The sequence below is a fragment of the Tetrao urogallus genome (assembly GCF_951394365.1).
Source record: "Tetrao urogallus genome assembly, chromosome: 2".
Lineage (NCBI taxonomy): Eukaryota > Metazoa > Chordata > Aves > Galliformes > Phasianidae > Tetrao > Tetrao urogallus.
This window is the reverse complement of record NC_136814.1, coordinates 34,406,109-34,433,980: the sequence shown is the minus strand read 5'-3', so window position 1 is coordinate 34,433,980 and position 27,872 is coordinate 34,406,109. Positions and strand designations below refer to the sequence as shown.

The 27,872-nt window shown below is 37.3% G+C and overlaps 1 protein-coding gene across 1 annotated transcript in view; it reads right to left on the bottom strand.

Annotated features, from left to right (window-relative positions):
* Positions 1–27,872, bottom strand: part of AKT3 (AKT serine/threonine kinase 3) — a gene marked incomplete at both ends in the record, with an annotated part of 130,122 nt that overhangs the window by 48,583 nt on the left and 53,667 nt on the right. Inside the window, 2 exons of the mRNA XM_079550795.1 lie at positions 2,975–3,086; positions 14,671–14,796. Of these exons, the coding sequence (XP_079406921.1) occupies positions 2,975–3,086; positions 14,671–14,796 (238 nt within the window). The remainder of the gene's footprint in view (positions 1–2,974; positions 3,087–14,670; positions 14,797–27,872) is intronic.

Here is a 27,872-nt window from a genome sequence, read left to right as displayed (position 1 = left end):
GAAGTGGGATAGTTGCCCTCTACATTAAGAAGCTGACAGACTGCAAAGAATTGTCCCAGAGAAACACTCAAGAACAGGTTGAGAGCTTGTGGCATAAGAATAGGGATAGGTGGTGGCTGGTGTCTACTACAGGCCACCTGATCAAGGGGAGCCTATTGATGAGGACTTCTTGTATCAGCTACAAGAGGAATTGTGATGGCAGGCCCTCATCCTGGTGGAGGATTTCAACCACCCATGGATCAGCTGGGACAACAACATAGTGCACTGCAAGCAATCCAGAAGACTCCTAAAGTCCATCAATGCTTTCTGCTTCAGGTACTGACAGACCCACCAGGTGTTGGACCTGATGACTGTAAAAGAGGTTAAGATCAGAGGTAGCCTGGGCTGCAGTGACCACATCCTAGTCAAGTTCATGATCTCAACGAATATGGGCCTGGCAAAGAGTGGAGTCAGGATCCTGAACTTCAGGAGAGAGAACTTTAGGCTGTTTAAGGAATTGCTGGATGAGATTCCCTGGAAAACTGTCCTTAAGGAAAAAGGAAGAGAACAGAACTGGCCTCACCCTCTGAAATGCCTTTCTGAGAGCACAAAAGGGCTCCAACTCCCAGAAGAAGAAATCAGGCAGACAAGGCAGAAAACCAGCACGGCTGAACAAGGACCCGCTGGTCACGCTGGGGGAAAAAAGGAAAAGTACAAGCAGTGAAGCAGGGATGGATGGCCTGGGAAAAATACAGGGATACTGTCCTAATGTGCAGGGATGGGTTCAGGAATGCCAAGGCGCAGAAGGAATTAAACTTGGCAAGGAATGTGAACCACAAAAAGGGTTTCTTTAGTTACTTTGGGCAGAAGGGACAGGCAAGAGTGTACTCCCTCTGATAAATGGAAAGGGAGAGCTGGCTCCTCAGACATGGAGAAGGCTAAGGTACTTAATAAGTTCCTCGCCTAAGCCTTAACAGGCATTCTCACGCTTCTCATGTCCCTGAACTTCTAAGCGGGAGTCAGGGGAGCAATATTCCTCCCACTGCAAGAGTAGAACAAGTTCAAGACCATTTCATGAAGCTGAATGTGTACAAGCCTATGGTGCCTGATGACATGCATCCCAAGATTCTGAAGGAACTGTCCAATCTGGTTGCCAAACCACTTTCCATCATATTTAAAAAATCGTGGCTGTCAGGCAAAACCCCTGTGACTAGAAAAAGGAAAACATCGCTCCCATATTAAAGAAAGGGAGAAAGGAAGACCTGGAGAACTACAGGACACTGAGCCTCACCTCTGTACTTGGGAAGATCATGGAGCAGATCATCCAAGGAAACACATTAAGGTACATGCAAGATGTGGAGGTGATCTAAGATGGCCGACATGGCTTCACCAAGGGCAGACTGTGCCTCACTAATCTGGTGGCCTTCTATGATGAGGCCAGGCTCTTCTTGGCAGTGTGCAGCTATAAGACAAGAAGCAATAGCCTAAAACTTGAACACAGGAAGTTCCATACAAACATGCAAAAGAATTTCTTTACAGTAAGGGTGAAGGAACACTGGAACAAGTTGCCCAGAGAGGTCGTGGAGTTTCCTTCTCTGGAATTGTTCAAGATCCATGAATGCCCATCTATTCAACCTATTGTAGGGAACCTGCTTTAGCAAGGGAGTTGAACTCGATCTCTTGAGGCTCCTTCCAACCCCTGCAATTCTGTGATTCTGTGAAGAACTCTCTGAGGGCAGCCCTGCAAAGAAGGACTTGTGGGTTCTAATGGACAAAAAGCTGGACACAAGCCAGCAGTGTGTGCTTGCAACCCAGAAGCCCAACAGTATCCTGGGCCGCATCAGAAGAGGGCTGTCCAGCAGGGAGAGGGAGGTGATTGTTCTACTCTGCCCTTGTGAGGCCCCATCTGGAGAACTGTGTTCAGTACTGCCTGAGGCCCCCAGTACAGGAGGGATAGAGAGTTGTTGGAGCAGGTTCAGAAGAGGGCCACTAAGATGATCAGAGGGATGAAGCACCTCTCCTATGAAGAAAGGTGAGGGAGCTGGGCTTGGAGAAGAGAAGGTTCCAGGTAGACCTCATTGTGGTCTTCTAGTACTTGAAGAGAGCTTAAAAGCAGGAGGGAGACTGACTTTTTACATGGTCTGATCATAAACGGACAAGGGCAATGGCTTTAAACTAGAAGAAGGAAGATCTAGGCTAGATGTTAGGAAGAAATTTTTACTTAGAGGGTGGTGAGGTGCTCGAACAGGTTGCTCAGAGAGTCTGTGGATGCCCCATTTCTGGAAGCATTCAAAGCCTGGTAGAGTGGGATCCTGAATAGCATGACCTACTAGTTGGCATCCCTGACCATTGCAGGAGAGTTGGAACTAAGTGATCTTCATGGTCCTCTCCAATCTAAGCCAATCTGTGATTCTATGAATAAAGCCAAATCATAGTATTGACCTCAAGAGGACAGGTGCATTCAGTGGGAAGACACAGTACATCTAACCAGAAAAACAGAATGAAATATTTTAGTGAGATACGCCATTCCATATCTCCCATACGTACTTGTGCTTTAAAAAAGTTAATTCTTGAGAGGGTGTTTATGTTTACTGAAAGAAGAAAAGCTAATAAACACCATAAAACAAATTATAACAAACATATTGCTTTCTGTGCCAAAAAGAACACATTAAGAAGACTAAAAGGAAAATCTAAGACAGTAAAGCTGAAAAAAGCTCCAAAGCAGGCTTCTATTCAAATTTTAACACTTTGGAGACATGTCATGACATAGTTTTGGCTTATTTGAACATACTCATCCCACTTGCAAACAGTTCGCAGACTAGATATGAGCTCAGATTATATTTTACAGAAGCTGACTTATAAATTGTTCAAATAACTGTTCAGAAGTGCTTGGAATGTCAGAATTCTGCATACTGACTACCGAGCAATCCCAGCTGAGACTGTTGAAAATTGTGCATAACCAATACTGAAAAAGAAACAAAAATAAAATTCTCACCGTTCCTCCGGAGTGTCTACGTGGAACGTCCTCTCTATGACAGTGGTCCATTGAAGACATCTGATAATAAATGTGTTTGGCTTTGGTCGCTCTGTTTTCATTAGCTGACATTCTAGAGAAATACATTATATTTCACTCTTTATGTTTTCCAGGTAATGTGTGAAACGCAAATTACTTAGATAAGATACATATAGCTTATATATACCTAGTCAGCACATAAAAGAAAATACAGAACACCAATATAACCATGGGCTTGAACATAAGATAGAAGAAATAAGTCAGAGGTATTGATGGAACTTGTACTGTTCCCCATACAAAATGTCATCTCCATTTGCAAATTAGGTCTATTACAAGGGTGAGAATATTATATCCCAGATTGCTCCAGTAGGGCAAGGTAACAGCAGTAGCCAAAGGCACAGTTTTCCATCTGTACCTGGCAGGAGTATCATGTTTTTCCTTCAATGGTAATCATGCCGCAATTACAAGGGTACCATCACCTCACGATTAGATTTATTGTAAAATATCCTATCTGGGAGAATTCAGATGCTGAAATCAGTCTGATTATTAAACATAGAATTACCACCCACATGCCCACTGGGGCTGCCCCAGGAAGCCAGCTTGTTGTTCTTAGCACTCCAAGGCGGAAACAGGCCTATCTAGGCTGTTTCCCTCAAATATTTCTTTAAACACTTCCTACAATTCCCCAAAATAGTAATTTCAAATCTCTGCAAGCAAACTAATTTTTCCAAGCATTTTAGGAAATAATTTTAGCATTGTTTCTTGTCCTTCCAACCAATTTATTGTCTTCTTCAAGCAGCTATTTCTTTTAGACATCTGAAGACTATTTTGTCTCTCTTCAGTCTTCCCTGGCCTAAATCAATTAAGCCAGTCACAGGTTGCTCACAGGTTGTGCTTTCATATCCCAGATCTTTCCTGACACAGAAATCCAGACACACAGCAGACAATCTTCAATTCCTCTGTCACAAGAGCACAACACTGTTAATTCAGTGGTTTGATAAGACTTGATGTTTGATGTTACATTTTACAACATTGCACACTACACTAAAACATTACATTTGTATGATGCAAAACACTGACCTACACTGACCAACTAAAATTTTTTATTTGTGCAAACATGATTTTATTTATTTATTTACTTATTTTGTGAAGTTAAGGTTACTTTGTCAAAAGAGTGATTTGCTTTCCTGCAGCTACCATAAATCTAACACAGACATCATAGCCCGGGTTCTGGTAATTCAACAAGAACGTGATATAAAGTGACTGATCCAGTAAACAAATCAATCAATGATGAAAACAGCAAATGATTTCCTGTTCATCTAGGATCAACTGTAAATTTCTTTATAGAGCTGCAACCTACCAGCTAGTCCACACCTTTCCCTGATGAAGTTGATGGCGTTGACTATAACTTATCATAAAACCTTGCCCTTCATTCTTGGACAATACATTTTATTTACTCAAGATAATGTCAGTATTTTACAGAAGTCATGTTATATGGCATGTACCACTTTTCAAGGCAGTTTGTTCTTTCACAGAAGAACTTTATCTTGGCTTTTTTTCCCACAAATTCAGAGTCCTGACACCTCAACTATCACCCATAATTTTACAGGAATATGTTTTAAATATTGTCTAAGGAACTGCATCAGCTCAAGTGAATTTCTAAATACTCGACATTACTTTGGTGCCTGCTAGCCTGTTTCACTTTTCCCTCTTATGCCTGCTGTGTTAATTGTACAAATGGCATACTCACAGCAGACCTTCTGAAATGCAGATACAAACTGAAAATACAACAAAGCAATTCTCTTTTATATTACTAATGTATAACAAGCTTAATGCCTTTGCTCAAGGTATTAATTTGCATACCTGAAGATCTAAAGAACACTATCTCAGAAGTGGCCTTTGGCTGCTATCAAGCATTATCAGACTTACTTGTGCTGCATCCTCAACAGACACAGGGAAGTTCTGACATCAGAGGGTTCTTTGTGATTTAAGAACTTAATTTAAGAACTGTAGCACAAGGTGACATGTTTTGTTTTGTTTTGCTTTTTAAAGGAAAGTGTTACAGTAGGATGGACACAGGAAGAGGGAACTTCACACAAAAGGTGGAAGAGAAACAAGGACAAAAGCAGATGAAGGGAACGTAGGGACCGTGATGAAGTGAAGCTACTTAGGTTATATAGTAGGGTCACAGCTGGGTGCAAATACTGTGAGATCAAAGGAACTCCTTTCCTCAGGCATACAGTTGAAGCCCAAGTTACGACGACAGTGATGGGGACTCTAGGAAGAATACACTATTTTTTTCTTAAAATTCTCAATTTCAGCTTTAAGAAACGCACAGGACTACTTTTATAACAGAAGAGACTGCACGCATGTCTGTTCTAGGATTACCTGGTCCTACCCCTGACTAAACCATTCTCTCACCTTTAATCCTATCACACTTCAATCACGTAGGCTGAAACTTCCTTTGCTCGATGTTTGCCTAAAGCTGCACACTGCTGGAAAATACTACCTTTTGGAGACAAGACTTAAAACTTGGCAAACCAAGACTTTTGATATCCTTCCAGTATTCCTATGAAAATGTAACAACTGTCCATTCTATCTGTTCTTTTCTCTGCAAGAGAGGAAAGAGCACAGGGGAGATTGGTAAAAAAAAATTGCAATAACACTTACTAAACCATAAAATTCTTAAAAATCTGTGCAGTAATCCAGAGGCTACAGCTATCTCCTATACACATATCTGCTGAACAGAAAGCTCTTTCTCCTATGTTTGTATTGGCTCTTGCTACCCTCAGACAGTACAAAAAGGAAGCTACCCAGTTAAGGTAAAATCCAATCCATAGAGCAAAAATAATTTAAAGAAGAGACATCAGAACAAAAGACAGGGAATAAAGGCAAAAGAGTATAAATGGCAAAGGAGAAAGACTGCAACTTGTGTGGAAAACAAACACTAGGGGGATAGAAGGCTCATTAAGATCAGCAGCAAGAAATAGCAGCTAGAATGGAGAGACTGCAAGACAGAACTAGAGAACTGGTTAGTCAAAAGACCAGTTTGCATAATTAATATATTATCTATATTTTTTTGTATGTTTGTATGTTCATCCAGTAAGTCTGTACCAAGCTATACACATATTACTGGCACTACATATTAATTTTTCTTCAGAGATTTCTCAAAGTGATGGTGTGCATCATTAATAAGAACAACTACTTTAGCTCTGGATACATATACTAAGATCTGAAATATCACAGAATCCTTAACTCTCACAGATTTTCATTACAGATGATCAACAAGATCAATTAAATATAATAAAAAATGCTGTGGCAAATAAAAAAGGAAATGAGACATTAAAAAAATGCCATTTGAATATGTTACAAGGATGCTACTCAAAAATAATATCAAGCAAAGCTTACAGAGCTTTTCGAAATATTCTATTAAAAGTGGCTAAATATATAATTTCCTTTTATAAGGAAAAGTGAATTCATAAATGTCCTCAATTACTGAAACAAAAAAGAAGGGGAGAACTAGTGTATTTCTGAAAGTGGTGTGTGCTACTCAGCCTGCTGAAGTACATAAAAGTAACTGAAGTCTGCTGATATTTAGTCACTCACATGTTTCACAGGCTGCTGTATACAAATGTACGGGATAAACAACATTCCTACCACGACTGCAACATGAATAAAAATTTGTTTGTGCATGTCTTTCACCTAAGGGTAAGAAAATAAATAAATCTATTAAGATGAATAAGTACTCTAATACACACTTAACTGCTAATTACCAAAATATTTTTCTACTAATTACTGGAAAAAAATGTAGTAGTTTTAGACAGAATAGTTTGGAAACTACAAAAGCATACAAGAATGAGTGAAACTGGCTACTGAAAGCTGGCTCAGAAAGCTTGAGTGATAGTTGGGTCATTACCAAAAGGAGGGAACACTCTACCATAATGTCTTCAAGTTTGCTACTATACATAAACATATGTAATTAAAGGGCTGAATCTCAACTCCAAACAGTTGGAAGTCTAAATTATCATTCGAAAAAGATGAGTAAGCCAGTAAACAGACAGACTCAACTTTGTGTTCTTGTATGCTAGCCATCTACAACTTGGAATTACACGTTTTAATCCTAAAGCTTTCTGTTTTGCTTGGGATTAAACATCAGTCATGAAAAATTTCCCCCTTAATATTAGAGGGGATACAAAGCCTTGAGGCAGAACATTTGTTCAAAGCAGCACAATACAAAATCAGTTACAGAAATCAACAACTCAGTTCCAACAACTTTGTAGTAGTTGGTTGGCCATTTTTGGATCTGTATAAGAAATGGAAAAATGAAATAGAACCAGAATAAAGAATGCAATGCAAGTTTCTCAATTATTGATTTTTTTCTTTTAATTAAAAAAGGAGGTTAACCAGATGTTAATTTTATCTCCATATCCACAAACAATCTGATAATTCTAAAATGTTAGGCTATCTTTTCCAAATAAAATGTACTATCTAAATTAAATAGTTATGCTAGTTAAACTCTCCTGAGCAGCTCTAACTACAAACTGTATTTCAAAACGTTCTGTTTACTTTACACCATTCTGAACCACAGATGACAAAGTTTGCTTGAAGCTGTAATTACTCTGCAAAGCTGGGAAGCCAATTAGAGGGCCTGAAACCTGCCAGTTCCAAAAAAAAAAAAAAAAAAAAAAAAAAAAAAAAGCACAGATCATCTGTTCAGATTTTATTAAAAAGTTTAAAGTTTGAATTCTATAACTTTAACCATATAATCACCAGTGTTCTTTTCCTAAATGCACTAATTCAGCATCAAAAAAAGAAAAACAAAGAAGGAATACTAATATTGTATTACTATTTCATATAAGGAAGCTTTCATCTTCAGCAGAATTTGTTGGTAGAGTTAGACAAGAATGTTAAACATATAAAAAGCCATAAAAAATTTCACCAAAAAATGAACAGAAGGTTGCATATGTGAGAAATTATTTCTAATGCAAACTGTGTTTCAGCACAAAGAAAAACTTCCTATGATTATCATATGATATAAAATAAATAGTATTGAACTGCTGATGGCATTTTTTAGAATGCATATGCATTTTTACTTATCTAGGGAGATATTTATATGCAGATATTTACATCTAGTATATCTAGCTATCTATTTACATTACAATTTAATCTTTAATTTCTTATTTTCCTCTAAGTCTTTCCTTCAGAAGATAAACACTTCACTATCCCAACCTTTGCCTCTTCAGTACTTACTCCAGTTAGCTTTCTTTCTCATGTTAAGATACGTTTACACGACCTTTTTTCATTACTGCTACTCTATGTATTCTGAATCCAGTTTTCTCTAATGACTTGTGTTAGGAAAGTAGCAGAATTAATATATAATTTACTTACCACTGACACAGATAGGCATGCTTTAGCTCACATATGAAATGCTGTGACTTTTACATGTATATGTATATACAGAAATATATATTTATACACACACATCCTCTCAGCTTTGTCTTCTGCTGATTCTCCCACACATCTATACACACCATCCTATTTCTCTGAGGCTTTCCAAAAGGCTCTCTCTCCTCAAGTCTCCTCTTTTCTCACTACATTTTATTTATGTGCAATATTACCCATTAAAACAAGACTGGTGACGTAACAATGTATGTGAATAATTTAATATCCTTTCTTTGGTCCCCAAAAACGCAATTTTCTCCTAGAAAAGTCATCCTCCAAACTGCTCCAGAGGTATTTGTTTCCCATTGTCCCTTTGATTATAACACACTTCTCTTTGCACTCCCCATCTTCTACACAGCCTTAGCACATAAGCAGTAAGATTTCAACATGGACTACCCCCACAGCCTACTCTCATCCTCTTTATCACTCTTTATTCAGTATCCAAATGATCATTCATATCACTCATCCTCCCTGTGTTCCATTTCTGAAAAGCATTCATAATTTCTTTCTTTTTAGTGAACAAATTCTTCTTTAAATCCTCCTTGAAAATCTACTTCACCATGATGTCTTGAAAACAGGAAGCAAGAAGGAGAAAAAGAGTAAAAATCTAACCTGGACAGTAGATAAGTTGTTAATGCGCTGAGACCACTGTCTATAGTATAGGCTAGTACTGCTTCATTGTTTTATCATACTCCCCCCATCTGTTTGCATCCATCTGCTATCCCTTGTTTTATATTTGGAATTTTAGTATTTTGGAGCAGGAACTGACTTTTTGTTCCGTATGGGTAGAAATCCCACTCCTGTGGTGCTTGGCTCATGACTCGAACTTGTATGTGCTTTGATGCTATAACAACAACAACATATATGACTGAATAATAAACACCCAAAAAAAAGATTACTTTCCTTGAAACTGAAAAAGACCATTCATGATGCGCTTCACCATGCTGGGAAGTCATTTATTTACAGCACTCCAAAAAATACTGAAGTAGTGCCCTTGCCTTTCTATCATGACAATTAGTTTGCTAGTCACCCTTTCAAGCAAAGAGAGAGAATGAAAATGAGAGATCTCCACACGGTATTGCCAGGCTTTGCCTGAGGTTTTTCTTGTCTTCACAGAAGACAGTAACATAACATATCCCTCTCTCTTACATACTAACATCTCAATTTCATTTATGCAAATCAATGTATCACACCAGGATAAAAAGACCTGACAGTATACTTTTTAACTTGCCATGCTTATACCAGGCCCTACTTAGAGATAGCTGGGGATTACAGAATGGTAAACTGGTGTCTGAGAAAGCACAGCTTCTCTAAAAGTAATGCCTCCTATTTTATAATGTTGGCCTGTGACATCAGAGGCGCATGTTGGTGGCACAGCAATAGAGGTTGAACCATCCCATCAATGTTCCATTCTGTTGCTGTACTATCATGCTCTTTGTAACTGTTGTTTCCGTGGAAATAAACAGGAGGCATACATACTGAGGAGTGACCTCAGTAAAACTAAAGGATAAGTCTGAGGAACTCATCCTTATTCGTGACCCAAGCTAACAAGTGAATCCAAACTTCCAAGTCAAATGACTGAATACCAACTATGCCACCTAAAAACAGTTCATAAGGTACTTTGTAAATCTCTCAATTCTGGACTGACTGGTCCAGTTTTCCAGAAACACAAACATACATACATCCAACAGTAACATTGGTAACACATTGGATTTGAGTTTAAATTTCCACAGATACATTTGTGTATTCAGCAAATTATATACACAGTGCTTTTTTTCTCCCCAAAATTATTTGCAGTGTTGAATGAATATTATTTATTCAATTGTACAGTTATTACTTTGGATTTAAATCTGTGCTGTAATTATAAGAAACTAGTTGGACGTGTATCTGTGTGTTCACGTCATCCACTGCTATGACAACCAAAAACACCTAGGATTTTAAATTCAAATCTCATTGAAAAGTTAACTGTGGAGTTCCTGGAAAAAAGTCATTTCTAATGGCACTGTATCTTCATGGATAAGTTGGTATATACATGTATATGAATTTTCTATTCATTTCTTCCTATTCATTATTCCCTGAAAACACTTCAATTTTTCTGTTTTTTATATTCTTAAATCCCCAAAATAATAAACCTTGTCTCTGGCCAATTTAAAGATTAAGATTAGTAAAAAGTAGCACAAATTTTACATTCAGAGTAGCCAGGGTTCATCGGTGATAATTTCTGTAGTGAAGAAAAATAAAATTAAGAAAAAGCATTTTGTAGAAAGTATCTTCTAGCAATAACTTGAATTTATTTCACCTGTATCACAGAGTACTTGGAAAGTAAAATATTTCAAGATACCACAAAAATTCCAAGTGACATCATTTTTGGCCGAAGTTCAAAGGCTACCACTAAAGGGATGTATCTCTTTCCAATTATTCTCCACATGAAGATCAAAATGAAGGCAAAAGGCCAGTTCATGCAGATACCTCAACCCAAATGTGCTATGTGATCACTTGCATACTCATTGCACGTGTGAGAACTTTTTTTAGTGCTGGCTTTCAGTGGTTTCTCTTTTGTGTTTTTTTTTTTTTGTTGCTGTTGTTTGTTGTTGTTGTTGTTGTTTGTTTTTAGTTTTTTGTTTGTTTGTTTGTTGGTTGGTTTTTTTTTTTATTAGTAAAGCCACAAAAGCTCCTTAAACAGAATTGGAAAGAACCACCACTTCTTCCCATCTCAGACCAAGGTGGTATACACAAAGCAGTATTGATTCTGCTTCAACAGCACTGGACCACTTAGAAACAGTGTTGTGAGATCATGCTGATCTTTTCTGGGACCTCTAGGGGTATAAATCCTGCCATGGGGACATCCAGAGTACTGTTGGTTTTTTTTTTTCAAAAGAAGCCTAATATAGGCCTTTGCCTATACCAAGAAGTTACAGCAATTGAATCAAAAATATTTTTAGACTGGTTCTGACTGCATTGATGTCTAAGCAAAAAACAATTTAAATTAACATATTTTGAGGTGGGCAGGAATGCACACCCACTCCATTATCATGACTCAGTCAATCAACAGTGTCTCTTGAAGCTCCAGTAACTTGATTACTTGCAACTGCTTCTCTATACCTAAAAAGAGCTAAGGCTGACTTTGAACTAGTCTCTGAATTGGACTCTATATGGTACAAAATACAGTAACTCCGTAGGAGAGAAACCAAAGTGATTCCAGCACATGACCTGGTATCATCAGACAGATTTGTTCACCCTGCCACAAGCTCTGGCAGCTCAGCAGTCACAGCAAAGAGAACTCACTACTGGTGCTCACATGCACCAGAAGGCTGCTCTGGAGAGGTGAGGGCTCTGCCTGGGGGCCTCAAAGAACACCCACCAATGGGCCAGTACCAAATCTTCCTACTTTATCCAGCCCATCTCCACCACACCCCCCGGTCAACTCCACCTAGCGTACTTATGGTCCAGCAAGAGATCGCTCACCGCCATTTCAGTCCCACACGGTTTCCCTGCCTTAATAAAGGAATATTCAGCACTGGAAGCGCTGTTAGCAGGTTATAAAATATTTTTGTCCTCTCAGGCCTTTCTCTCATTCACAGGATTCACAAGGGAATACACTGGCTACAAAGGATCGGGGAGAGAAAAATGCTCAGCTGTGGGGTTTTGACCGTATTTCTTGGAAGAAACCTTTCTTGGAAGAAATCAGGCAGCAACTATTCGGAAAACGATATTGTGTCTGGGAAAGTCTTCTGAGCTTGGTAGCAGGAGTGGAAGGGGGTCATTCTGTTGGGTAAATATCTGTGTGATCAAAATAACTGGTGTAACAGGGTGGGCGTAGAATTTTAAACCACAGAACAAGTATCATACAAAGTAGAAAGGTACAAACTTTCCAGTGTTCAACTCAAACAGTACAAAAATAATACCATGGCCTTGGCCTTCTCTGCTTAAATAACAAGCTGTAAGTAAAAGCCAAAGATGTCTATCATTTGGAGAGCAAAAAGTAGACTGAGACCACATTCTCACTTTACAGATAGCTACAAAGATTACGTGAAGATAGGACTATAAAGACATATCTTTAAGTCCCTGCCAACCTAATCAAGATGGTATTAACAGTGATCTCACACTCCATCTGCCTGGCTAGTAATTTATGAAAAATGTACTTCACTATTACAGGAAAAATATGCTGCACTGCTTGTGGCTGCAAACCTACTGCAGCAGCTCAGGAACTCAGGGATTGCAGACCATAAAGCCCGTTGTTGAGATTTACCAGGTACTGCAGATGAGATCCGATTCAGTCATACAGAGTGTTGTTTTGTTTTTTTGTTTGCCCTACTGATGATCTCATTGTCAGACAGATAAAATATCTGACCAAAAGCAGTCCTTTGCAATTCAGAGTATAATACTATTCTCGCCTTATCTTTTCAGCCCTTCCATGTTATATAATTCTATACTTCTTATTCAAGATAAAATCTAACATATTTAATTAAAGTTAAAAACTGGAATCTTATTAAAAAAAAAAATCTTATTCCAGAACGTTTTACTTTCTACATTGTAATCTCCACATAGATACTTTGCTAAAATTTTATGGGATTCTTTTTGCGAGGGAAAAGCTCTCGCTATTCTTGCTCTCCTCAGCAGTTATTTCTTATTAAATCACTGCTTCTCCTGCCAGAAAACAGAAAAACTCATCTCCTTTCCTAATACTGTAATTCTTTAATTAATACTACAAGTTCCTTCCTTTAGCTTACACAGTCTAAGTATCTGACCTACAGTACTTGCAAGGACTCCTGTCGTTTCTGGAAACAAAAAAAAATTATCCAATTCCCATCAAAACAAAGTTCAGGGGCAGCACTCTAATTTAGCATTATAGAAGATGACCTCTTGGTATCAGAAAAAAAGAGTTCAACACCAGCATCAAAACATTGGATCTAATTGTTAATTATTTCTTCACTTGCCAGAACTACTGTTTGGATCATCCTTCTCACTGCAGTGGAAAAGGAAGACTAGATATGCAATGCAGAGCACAGTAAAGCAGGGCAAAAAAAAAACTGCTGTAATTCTACAGATTTTCTTTCCCTTGGTCATAGGTCAAGAAGTATCTAGGAAACTACTAGCTGCTATAAATGAATGGATTATACAGTCAGAGGAATGGCTAAAGAATAACATCCTATGAGTTGGTCAGTGCTAGGTCTACCAACTCTCATGAACAACTTAAAGGCATCACTGCTTTTAGCACTGCATAGCAACAAGGTAAAATGAGTTTCAAATATTCAAAGGCTTGTAAACTCAATATCATTTGTAAGATTTCTACCATCATCAGAATGTGCAAGGTTATTCTCCTCCAATTGTAGGATCGGAGCCCAAGATTAATTCCTTCAGTAATGCAAATAAAGGAAATTCTTTCCCTACATACACCTGCTCTTGTGGCTCCAACATTCTCCTTTAAAACTAAACACTGCCATTTATTGTATTGCAGTACACTGAACACGTTTTGAAAGAAGTTGGTTACATATTCTAATATTCATTCCTTCAGAAGTTTATAGCCATAATATACACAAATCTTACACTCAGAGATTTTTTCTCCTTCGCTTAGCTCTACAAATACTTTCATTTCTGTTCAAAAATATTCTATCAATCTCACAACCCAAAAAAAACCTACTAACTTGTCTTCTAAAAACGTTTTTGAAAAAGAAAAAAGCACAATGTCTTTATTTTATCCAACAGATTCATACTTTATAGCTTTGCTAATATATGCAAATTATCTGATTGCTCAAAATTACTGACTAACCAGGCTGGAGAGCTGATTACCTGATTATCCAAGAGAAAAATAATTTAGCACAATTTTGTGCCATTTGACAGTCTAGATAATTTTCTAATTAATTTGAGTTTTCAAGTGAATTCAGAGATACTACCAAAAAATAAAGAGGGCAGTGGTATGAATACAAGTAAGCTTTCTAAGGATTTTCATCTTACAACAATCATTTATGAAATGTTATTGTTACTAATTTAGATAGAAATAAAATAAAAACAAAAATTGAGGACTTAGATTTTAAAAATAACCCACTTATGATAAAATCTTTAATGCCATTTGTAAGAAAATCTTGTAGAGCCGGACACGAGACTGGGGGGTACCAGCCTGACAGAAGGCATCAAACCTGCACTGTTATCAATAAATTCCAAAGTACGCATTCAGCAAAATGTAGCAGATATTTTGTCAGTATGCTAAGAGAATAATAAATACTGGAAATACATACTTGCCACTGAAAAGTTGTTGAGTGGATATGGCAGATCCACATCCTGGGGCTTCTCCTTATAGCCTATGAAAGAACCATCTGTCTTTAGCAGGAAATATCTTGGCCGCCAGTTTTTTATATATTCTCCTAAATGAGAAAAAAAATGTGTTCATTAGTACTGTGGAGGAAAAAAAAAAAACAACTAGATATTAAAAAACATATCATCAATATCTATTATACCAAAAATTATACCAAAATCTTTCCAGATGTTTTCAACTTACAAAGGAAACTAACTTCCTGCAAAAGAAGAGAAAATATAATTGCAATTGAAAACCTGGACTGTAGAAGGATGCCTCTGTAATAAGGAGCTACATGCACTGTACTATATTCTGTACGCCGAAATTTCATTACACCATTCTCTTCCCAGTCCCCCATTTTTGTATATGTAAACAGTCTGAAATTTGGTGTAGGTGAAAGTAAGCACTACAGCTCCACTTACAGTAACGAAAGTAAATGTCAGTTACTACAATGTAGAACAATCACCCTGCTAAACCAAAGCAAAAATCATTAAGTTCATTTAAATATAAACTATCAGCAAGAAGACTGAAGGTATCCAATCCAGTTACCTTTTACAAGATAAGTCAACCAATAAACACACCACCTCCACTTTCACCCTACTCAAGTTGGAAAGGAAGGTTCTGCAAGCTGCGAGGTATTCAGGAACAGAAACATTAAGAACAAGACAGAAGAGAGTTGGTAGCTTAAACAATTTTATTTAAGAGTGAAAAATCTCTAAATTGCAATATTTCATCATATCAAAACCTCATCAGTAATTGTACTCATGTGTACTACTCAGGTAAGTACAGGTGCATTTAGACTAGCCCATCTTTCCCCATCTTTGACTTCTATCAACTTTGCAGAACAAATAATGTACATACAACTCCCAACTAAGATTTTAAATGAGATACTGTTTAATCATTGCACAAGATAATATTTTTAAAAGTGTATGTACCAATACAAAATTTCCAAATTTCCTCAAAAGTAATTACACTTATTACACTTATTACACACTTGTAAACTTCATGCTAAAATACTGCTCTGAATCTCTTAAGATTATATCAAACTGTCACTGTGAAATAAGAATCATGACCTACTTTTATTAACCTTAAAAAACAGAATTTCAAGTTCAGTAAGGCTGAAACTGAAAAATTATTTCAATTTCTCAGTTTGCAAAATGCTCAGAACTTACTAAACTTACTATAGACCAGGGGCTGCACTGGCCCTAGGCTAAACCCAATCCTTGAGAAGTGTTTTGTAACTCATCTGTTAACTGTACCTTTTAGACAATTCAGAAGTTAGAAGAGATGACATTCATCTGACCCTGAGATTGTTCTGTTAGAAGCCAGTCTATGTTTTCTGGCCCTCAAAACTTCAGCAAAACTTCTGGCAGCAAAACTTCTAGCTCCAGATAACAGGGCACCTGCCTTGTGTTGTTATCGAGAGATTTTCCATTTTCATATAAGTAGAAAAAAAATTGAAAACAGCTCAGAATGTTACTTCATTTGACCACAAAAAAAAAAGGGGGGGGGGGGGTTAAGCACCAGATACAATTGTCTGGACTCGGAACTTTCTACCTCAAGTCTCTGTGCTAGATCAGTTGGAAACATCTACACTGACACAGCTGGCCTGAAATGATTTCACATTGGGAAAATCTGACCTCAAATTAACAAAAAAAAAAAAAAAAAAAAAAAAAAAAAAAAAAAAAAAAAAAAAAAAAAACCTTGAGAAAAGAAATGTAACATAAACACCAGTAACAGTGAAAAACTGTATCGTTACATGAAAACATACAGATGCTTCTTTAATTATGTTTGCTGAATAATTGAAAATAATAAATATAGGCCTAACTAAAGGAATGATTCTTAAGAATGTTTCAAATATCTCCTATAAAAAAAAATTGCAGAAATATGCCCGGATCAAAGAGTTGAAGCCATACACATCATATCACCCAATATGAGTTTAAAAAATATTAGCATTCTAGTGCCTTTCTTAACGTTGAAAAATTCATAATGAATCTTACATAAGGTTCTCATATACTACTTGTTTCCAGGAGACTGCTATGATAGACAGTGCCTGTTGGTTTAAAATCTATAAAGACTTTAGGCTTCCCTGGAAGGTGCATTCACCGGGAAGGAGGCAGCTAAAACAACAGAAAACTTGCTCAAGGGCAGCATCCAATAAGGACAGAACAAAAGTACAGCCAAGCCAGGTCAGCCATTCAAAGTTTCCTTCCTTTCCATAAGGAACAAGCTGCAAAGAGGTAAGCAGACTCTCCAAGAGTTAGGGATGATAGGGTAAGAACGCTAATTAGTCACCTCAGGAAATAAACAGAAACTACTACTAACTCCTACTATTAACACAGACACTGTCTGGAATCAAACTTATTATTAAAAAAAAAGAGATCATTTCAGCAGCTGCCCGTAGAGACACTTATTCCCTTCTCAAGGCAACATTTCATGTTGCACTTAACTTCTACTAGGTACTCAAAGTCTCTGAATCAGAAAACTGAATAGATTTTTGGTCATCTAATCAGTTTTGCAGTCAACATCTTGCTTAGAGAAAAACCATTAGAGGAGTATGACAAGTACTTCCAAGTACTTCTCTGAAGAGTGAAGATATCAATACTGAATGGCACGTAATGCCAGACTGTCCATGAGCACTGCTGTATTTCTGTCTCTGCCCTGCAAACTATAGCAAGACACAGGATGCACAGCTTACAATGGCAGATCCAAAAGTAACACCTCCTATTTTATTCTGTTGGTTCACAACGTGAGAGGCAGATGTTGGTGGTATGGCAATAGAGGCTGAATCTTCCCACCAATGCTCCAATCTTCCATTACCATTTAATTCCATTTAATTGCCATGTGACAGATGGCAGCAGAGAGTCAGTCTGATGAAATGGCATCTGACACAGCAATGCATACAAAGTAAAGGTGTGAAACTGAATTCCTCCATGCGAAAAAAATTGCATCCATTGACATTCACTGACGCTTGTTGAACATTGGTGGAGACCAAACAGTGGATGTGAGCACAGCGAGGCGATGGGCGGTGCTTTTTAAGCAACCCATGTAAATGCAATAGTTGATTCAGAAGTACCCAATGTATTTCATTCACATACATTTTTCTTTGAAGAGTATTTCCCCTAAATGTTTCCCCAAAATGAATCAAAGTAACACCACCTTTTCAAGACTTCTGTACAGACACCAAAAATACACACATACATACACACACAGCTGAACATTTTAAAAATGCCATTTTTTCCTCGAAATGACCAACAATCAAATCATTCTGCAACAGATATATAGGAATACTTATCATCTGCTCTTCATTTATTTTATAACTTAATTAACAAATGGGTGAACACTTTTGAAGAATAAAATAAACAGTAATATCAGTGAGCAGTTCACTTAACTGCTTAAGTGGTTTAATGACACTCAGGATAAAGTCTAGGTGCCCTCTTATAACTGAATTCCTTCTATACAATCTGCTTAAGGACAGAAAAACATTTTATTCGATACTTCTTAATAGACATGTTTACTGAATTGCTTTAAAAGATATATCCTCTACACACAAAAAGAACAGTAAAACACAGCTGAGTACTGAGAAAGAAAAAACAAGTTAGTGTGACTTCTAACTTACCAGCCCTATATAAAACAAACCAAACTAAAATATTTTATAGTATAAGCAGTATTCAATTACTCTAAGTATATTTGTGGTATTTGCTTCCCAAATACTTAAGGGAAAGTGAAGGAGAAGGGGAAGAAAAGGGAAAGAAAGAGAAAGAGCAAGAGCAAGAGAAAGAGAAAGAGAAAATGGGAATGTGAAAAGAAAGAAGGAAGAAGGAAGAAGCAAGAAGCAAGAAGGAAGAAGCAAGAAGCAAGAAGGAAGAAGGAAGAAGGGGAAAAAGGGAAAAAGGAAAAAGAAAAGAAATGAAAAAAAGAAAAAAAAGGGGAATGGGGAAGGGGGGAAGAGAGAAAGGAGAAGAGAGAAGGGAGAAGAAACTCCAGTCTACATTTGGCAATTCAGTAACTCAAGTGAAAAGAAATTCTATGAGAAAGGAGAAGTCCACATAGGCTAACCAAAACCCAAGACATCCTGACAACTTAATGACACATAGCTGTAGCACTTGAAAAAGCACTGGATCCACCATAGAGAATTAATCAGTTTGTACCCGACCTCCTGCTGAGTTAATGTAAACTAAATTAGTATTTTGCTTAAATTTACACCCTTGTAAGTTGAAAACCATGTTTTCTTAGAATATGTTTATTAGACTGTAAGAAGAGGCCTCTAATTTCAACCACTGCAGCAAAGAAAGCAGAGTAATTCATACACATCTTTATTTCCAGTCAGTTTTTAAAGCTGGTTGAGAAAAGTAGCAGTAGAGTATGCGTCTCAGATACACAGACAATAAATGCATGCACATAATAAACAAAATACAAACTGAGAACCTGTTTTGGGTTGTGAGGGCATGCTTTTTTTAGTAACTATGGTAGAACACGCTCCAAATAGGAAATATGATGGCACAGCACTCTTGACACACATGAAAATACAATCTGATCTTCATGCAAAATCCACACTCATAAAATGCAACTCTTTAATTCATGTTGTATTTAATAATACACTGGATAACAACAGTAACAAATAACACTTAATGAAGGTGTGTTTAGAACACGACCCTTTTGGCCAGCTCTATACTTGCCAACTGCAACCTTAATAAATTGTTTGCCTTTGACAGTCACAAGAATCCAGCCTTCATGTTTCAGAAAACACGTTTATTCTAGAAATGCAATGTCTGTAGTTCTAATCGTACTGAAGATCCCACAAAGGAGAGTTATCTAGGAAATCACGAGTGTTCACCACACCCATGCTGGATAAGCACATCACTACGAGTTCGTAATTGCTTCATTTCACCTCAGGACTCAAAGCATCTCTTCAAACACACACTTCACCTCAGATTCAATGGTTGCTATTTTCAGTCTCATCCATTTGTAACCCTGAGTACACGGAAGCTTAGAAATTCTTAAAAACTTTTTAAGTGATGAATTAATCTTATTATTAATAAAAATAAGCAAGCTTTAAAAGAGCACTTTTGCAAAACGTCTACATTTTTTAATATGTAAATGGTTTTAGAGGTGTGAAGGAAATGTCTTTAACATACAGTGCTGATAAGCAACAGAAACCTGAGTTCAAAAACTTGCTTGCTTAAAAGAAGCAACAGCTGCCACACAGACATAAGTGAGATTTAAGGGAAGGGGGGGAAAAAAAACCCTCCAAGTAGAGAACACAAAAAAAAACCTGCCTCTTGTCTGTGTCATCAATTTACTACAGCAGCTTTAACAAAGATAATACACAAATACCGTTCTCCTCACTGTGTTGGCTTTTTTCTTGTTGTTTGTTTAGAGGCACCTCTGTGTTAAATCAGAGTGTAGTTCCCCTGTACTAGCATTTAATTAATAGTTACGAACAAACTGAATGTTTAAGAACATTAAACAAAATTATAAAAAATATAATTAATCATACACATACGCAGGTTTTCTTTAAAAGGAACAACCTTAATAAATGCTGGGTCAAGTGAAATACCAGAAGCAGTGCCAGTGGTTTTGAGATTGAATTTACTTACCTTGGCCCTCTGAGGGCAGTGTTACCTAACGCACGATTAAAAGCAGCAGCAGGCTGTGTGACTAAGTCAGTAGACACCAGCACATGAAAAACACTCCTGTTTAATATTTACTTACCTGTGATTTCATGACAATAAATATGCAATACAGTTCAAAGCTACTGTAAAAAAGAAATGCTTCTTCAAAAAATATACCTGTCCTCATGATTCAGTATCAGCTCTCCAATATGGCACAATATGTAACTATACCATTGTGCAAAAGCTTTAACAAAATCTTACTGCACATCAAAAACATTAAATCACACAGTTTAACCCAACACGTATTAGCATTTGAAAAACTATTTTTATTATGCACTCCCTCCTAAAAATTTTCCAGCACTGCAAAGAAAAGAGGAATTTGGAACTAAGTCTTTGATTCTGTCTCTTACACTGTGAGACAGTGATTACTTATTTATACTGTTTTCCCGCAGCTCCCAGTAACGTTAAATGACATTTTAAGCACATCTGTACTTAAGTTAGACAAATGAATTTTTTCAGTCACAAGGATGGAATGGGAAACATTTCAAGCTGTGTGTGGGCATCAGCCTATACCACAGCTAAGCTTCCATGACACCTCCCGCAAACTGGGGAACAGTTTCCAAACACAAGGTAGTTGTATAAGCAGAATGCCTTGCTAAGATAGGGGACACTTGAGGACGCCTGAACTTTCTCATGACATCGCAGCAGCCCAATGTAGTTAAGAAGATTGCATGTTCTGCTTTTCACAGCCACGTGGTCAGAGAGCAGTGAAAACTACATGGATGTTCAGATTTTGCAGATTTTGCAGAGCAAGCAGGCTCAGGATCACACCCCAAAAATTACTCAGCTGAGCAAGAGAAGAAGAAAGCTGGGACAACCCTCTCCCTCATGGCGGCCAAGGAGCACTGAACAGCAACAAACAAGAGGTCTATTTTTTCTTAAGCAGCAGCAGGTTGTGCTCAAAACCAAAAGCTGCCACAGGTAAAGCAGACAAGTTCCAAGCAGAGGTGGAATCTCACAAGGGTGAAGCCATCAAGCAACTGTCCATGGTCTCAGCATGCTTCTCTGCATCTACAGCTGCAGGAAGAACCACGCTCTCAATGGGACAAGCCTCTCTTCTTCTATTGCAGGGTATGGTTCCTCTCAGGCTTTGAATGCAACCTACAAGTGTTTGAGTGAGGGGTTTGTTAGGGCTTACATTACCACTCACCCTCATCTTCTCATTAGAATTACTGGAGTGAGTCAGTGTTCTATCCTGTATAAATGCAACTCTGCTTCAGCTTCTGTTGTACATTCAAAGCTTTCCCATTGCATCAATAATTTTTTACTTAAAATATATAAAAATTTAGAGGAAAATACTCAGTAATAGACAGACATGCCACTATGCAAATGACAATGCAGTTTTCAAAATGGGCATCTAAAATTATTGATGTGTTCTGGCATCTCCTGGAAAATAAATGTTGACAATGCATACTCAATTTTAGTATGCAGAAGATTTTGTCCTTTTAAAAAATTGTACCAGAAATATGAAGTTATCTGACATCCTGACAAATTGAGAATTGACCTTTACAATGTCCACTTTGAGCCAACAGGAAGAAAAATCTGCCAGTTTCAACATCACTCTCACTTCCCCTCCATTCTTAAAGGATAAGAATTAGAACAACAAATAAATTAAAAAGAAGTGGATATTAGCACATGCTGTCTGGAATAGCACAGTACTGGATTACATCAACATCCGTAAACAACAAAGGAGATCAATATTTTCTAAATGTCTGCTGTTCAGGAATGGAAAACCAAGGTCAACATCCTAGAAACATTTAGGGACACCGTGTACATTTCATACATTTCTCTCTTGCTTACAGCTTTATAATACCCAAGCCCAAAATGCTACATTAGTTGCTTCTTAGAGCAGTTTTCCAGTTTTTAATAGAACTAAGATGCATTTATAGTAACAGAAAAAAAAAAAAAAAAAAGGAAAAAAAAATTAAGTATTGTCTCACTGGATTTTTTAATTGGTATAAAATTGCAAGTTCTCAATACTAGCAAATATTTATGATTTCTTAGGTAGGACTATCACCATCAAGTGGTACATAACTGAAAATATGCAACTTTCCTTTTTTTCCCCTCAGTTATTAGTAGACAAAAATAACTTTTCTTAGATTTTGTAAATACTTCAAGAGTAAGACAGGTATACAAATATTCATCTACAAATTACACCAAAAATACGCTCAGCTACAGCAGCTTTGATTTAATACGTGTATAGGTGAAAATATATATATTAAAAGATAAAATGTACATGATTTTTACACATAGCTAGGTGGAATTAAACATCATCTCAGTATTCTTTACTTACAATTTTTTGCATTAAATTGGCAACTCTAGCTTACACAAGAAATCTTAAACTTTCCACTCTTTGCAAAAAAGAACATGATAAAGTTTGACAGTGGCATTATCATCGAGCTGAGCTTCTTCAACAGATTAATGTGCTGTCAGAAATTTTGTCTTTCCACTCTTAAAACAGGTATACTTGCTAACATGTTTTTGCAAAGCAAAATGTCTCACTTTAACAACTGGCATATCTCAACAATTTCAGAATATCTCCTCTAAACATTATGCTTTTCACTAGATATGCGCCTAGCTCAAGCCCTTGTCAGATGCCCAAAAAGTAGCATAAACATTCACCTGACATTTTTTTTCCCCTCAATCACACCACTAAAATGAACCTTTTCACTTTACCATTTAGTCCACATCATTTGCAAACAATCAATTTAAGACACACAGAAATACTCCTCAAACTGCTTGAGCTGAAAGAACAGTTTTGTTACCGCTGTACACTTCAGTATCTACTTGGAAACTCTTTGGATGCATGACGTTATGATAAACAACATTGCCCACAGTACTTCAGGCTTCACATCAGCCATGACACATAAAGGCAAATGCAACAGTTCTGTAGAAGAACCGACAACTCAACTAGAAGGCAAAAAGCAGTTCACCAACTGCAGTGCCACTGACCTGTGCCTAGACTCAGATGCAGAAATCCTACTTGAGTAGGAGGCAGTCACACCTGAATTTTCAGTTGAAGACATAATCCAGAATTGACTTTTTCTGCTCAGCCAAGATGATGACAAAAGTTGACAACAACTGTTCCACATGTAGTTATTGTCATCAGTGACCTACAAACCTGATGCATATTAGACCTAAGACGAAGGACAGCAAGAAGTTTGCTTTTTTCACATATTCAGAGTAAACAGTGGTTAGTTTCACTCAAATAATATTTAAGTCATGCTGTGACTAACCAACAATTCATGATACATACTGGTGATTGATGATATCATGATTAAGGAAGACAAGTTTACAATATGCAGCCACAGCGCTCCTCAACCACAATTTCATTTCCCACTTCTCAGTTCAATGCAGATATCAGAGTGCTGAATTTGCACATAGCATTTATGGGGAAAAAAAAAAAAAAATTCCTTTTATATCCTTAAAATAAGAGATCACCGGGATCAAATAATGCTTTCCTTTGGCCTTTCTGGGCAAGTTTAATTTCCATCTACGTTTGTATCAATTTTCACATTTTTTCACATTAACCTGGAAACACATATCGAGTAGAAATCACCAAACAAGAAATAAGAAAGGATTTTAGAAGAAGAAAACAGTGACCCAAATTTTGTTTTATTTTATGTGGAACCATCAAACAGGAAAATACACAAGTTATGCCTGACCGGCTACTTGCCTTTGGAGAAAGAACTGAAAATAAGATCAAGTGAAAGAGAAAATTAGTTGCTAATCTCATTCTAACTCTCAGCATTTACTTGCCTATTATACAATAGCAGACAATCACCAATTGGCACTTTCTGCATAAGAAAAGCTCAGGATGCAATAGCAGGGGCATGCAATGCATCAGTCCTGAGGTAGACAAAGCTATGTAAGAACTTGTGTAGCACCTGTCCTGCACATGTCTAAGACTGAAATAACTGCGTTAGTTATTCTACTTCCGCAAGTACCAAATTTATCAAGACTTTTTTTCTTTTTTTTTAATCCACCACATGGAGAAATCAAAAGTTTTCTCTGCTGAAAGAAAAGGCTCTTTTTAGGAACAAACAATGGAGAGAAGGAAGATATTAAACTCCTGAACTAATTAACAGAAGTAAAGGAGGCGGTGGGGACAATGATAATTAATATGTACCCTCCTTCTAACCAAATCTCCACATACATTCATTCTGTATATGCACACACAACAGCAGCATCATAAACCGTCTCAAGTTCTTGCCATTATTCAGTTCGACATCTGCACATGTTTATGCGTCTCTCCAAACAACCTCTTGAACACCCTGCTGGAGCTGTCATTTTTTTCTTCTCCCTATCTGGCAGATGGCAAGTCAACAATCGGCATCAACAGCAGCCGAATATCTCCCCCCTCCATCCGACCCCCCTAAACAGACACAATAATAACTTCTTTGTGCTTCCCCACAATGCAGCTGCTTAAACCATTTCGCTACAAGGCTGCTTTGCCTTAATAAAAAAAAAAAAAAAAAAAAAAAAATCCCTTCTGTCAAGTCTAAAAAGCAGCATAATGTTAAGCAAGCTAAAGCCACAGCACAGCTGCAAACGGGCAGACACATTGACAGCTCCTCCCTTAACAAAGCCCTGTGAATTGAAGGGGGTTCATCTGAGGCTCACACAGTAATTAGTATAAAAAAGTCCGACAGCCTCTATTATGCTAGGAAAAAAAAAACTGGACAGAACTGGGCTGCTGTTTTGCGTCAAGAGTTCTGCTGCAGAGTAGATAAATCATGTTGGGTTTTTTTCCTCTCTTTTTAAAGACAGTAATAAGGAGGATGAGAGAAGCTAATTTGAAAACTTGGACACAGTAATTGTACCATATGGTGAGCATTTATCCCTTCTGAAATACACGCTAACAGTCACTTACATGCACAGTGCTTTGTTTTACAGTTGTTATTCTCTCTACCATATTCATAAAATGGATCTGAATATTCGATACTCCAGAGAAGTTGTGTGTAATTAGCAACAAAACTGCCTGAGCTTAATATATTGGCCTACCACAGCAATCTAGTTAATTGCAGAAAATCCCATGCCCCCAAATTTAAATAGTGTCCACTTGAAGGATTTTTTTTTTTAATTTCTCTCAAACTGGATGAATACCATACACAAAAAAGTTCAGGGAAGTCATTTATTGACAGCAGCACTCCTCGATATTCTTGACTCTAAAATGCACGATCAGGATAGATTTTTCTTGTTATCCATGCAGGACAGAGGAATTAATTCAAAAACCACTCGAGGGTAACCTCAGAATACTGAAGTTCTATCCTACTTGGAAAAGGAATTGCACCATAAACTTACACAAGCGAAGCCAAACTCTGGAGTGTGGCACAGCTAGGAGACAAAGACTTCAAGTCCACTCCCCCACTTCCACCCCCATGTTCTTCCGGATTGTATTTTCATGTATTTTTGTTAGCACTTCAAACACTTCATTCACAAGGATCTTGAAAATCTTGAAAATGTACCATTCAACTCTAGGTATCTGCTTGCTCTTTGCCACGCATTTCCAGCCTTTCACCTTGCTTATGACACCAAATTATACGGAAATCACTACAGATAAGGAATCAGGTGAGCAAAGCTGGGAAAATCTTCTATGAATAAAGGAAACACTGTATTTAAGTGGGAAAATTAATATATCTTAGAAATAGTTTTTATAGAAAATAAATTCTAGTGAACTTCCAAGCAAGAAAAATAAAATCTCAAGTAGAAGAAAAAATGTGATGAAAAATTAACCAGGAAAATGAAGTCTTTAAATAAGGATAACTGTATTTTCAAAGAACCAGAATAGTGCCTTTATCGAAGAAGATAACAGAAAATCTACTTTGCACTTTTTCGGGTAACAAATATCTTCAGCGCCTCTGGCCCAAAAACAGGCACCAGACCAGAGTGCTGGGGGCTCAGGGATCTCAGGGGAATAGCCCCCAAAGAAAAACCAAAAAAGGCTAGGAAGAAACGTGAAGATTTCAAGTCAATTGTCTAGATGGTAATCTAAGAAAACTGTTTACAAGTTTTAATCATACTCTTAACTAATGTAAACTGACACACGATAAACAAAGCATCACTGCCTTTTAGTAGAAAAATCATTCCCATTGTACCTATGGGATTTCTTTCAAAATGCCAAGAAAATAGAGACTGACACAATTTATTCCAACTTTTTAAAATATTTCTAAATAAGTCTAAGGGAATCAGTAGTTCTGTGAATAATAATTTTTAAAAAGCTATGTGGTGCAACAAAGTAGAAATGGGAAATTGGGTAAAAGACAGCAAAACAGGATCTGATAGTCCAATTTCAAATCACCCATGCTCTACAGTTCCCTGTTACCAACATTTTTAGTTAATATAATAATGAGTGATCTGAGGCCATCACTGCATGTACTGCATGGCAGTTATACTGTTCAAGATTTCTGAGAATGTGAAGAATTTGAGTGGCAAAGCTATTCGAGTGAGCAGAGAATGAGCAGATGAAATGCACTGAAGAATTGCTCAAATTAATAAATATGTACTCATACACTGTGTGTAGTCTTAAATTAAGCACCAAAGACCAATCCACGTAACCTTTGCTAAAGTTTGTACTACTGAGAAGAAAGAAAAGTAAACGCTATCATTAGTAAAGGTACAAAATTTTAGAAACACTGAAAATATTATCCTTCTACTATAAGCAAGTGACAGTTTTGCTGACTATATTAAAAAAATACAAGAGAATAGAAAGGATACAGAGACAAAACACACACAGAATAATAATGGAGTTACAAAGAAGCAGAGGAGAGAATGACTGGATTAGGCTTCAATTTCAAGAAAGGTCTACAACAAAAGGATTTAATGTCACTGAAGACCAACAGCAGAACAACTGGTCAGATGAAAACAAATTTTCAGAAGAGTTCAGGAGCAGATTTTCAAACACTCAGCACCCACAGTTACAGCTGGAGTCTGTAACACTGCTAAGTACCTAATGGTTCGCACTACAAAGTTGCCAGCCATGCTCCCACCAATTCAGCACCAGTAACTCTGAGCTCCTTCAGAGAAATCAAGTCTCTCCTTCAATGCCGTGATCCACCTTTTTTGTTTGGTTGGTTGGTTGTTGTTGTTGTTTTCTGAAAGGAAGTCTCACATTCAGGATGCTGCACTAAACATTCAACACGGGCATGTTGTTCCTTCTAACTGAACACACCTTAGTCCTAACACCAACCTGTAACTAGCCAGGCAGTGCAGACAGCGAACGAAAGTCCCACTCCTTGTCCACCTTGGGTCATCTTAAATAGAGCCTATAACCTGCACAGCGCATTTGGGAAGGTGAGGAACACTTGTGAAAGAAGTGGGCTGTGCACCCCATATCTCATTCCAACATGTCAGCAGTGCCAATCCGTGCAGCTGAGGCGGGTCTACACCAGAAGCACATCCCAAGAAGAAAAGGATTTTGATCTGATCAAAACAATTTCAGCTCACTGTACAGCTAGTATTTGCACAAAGG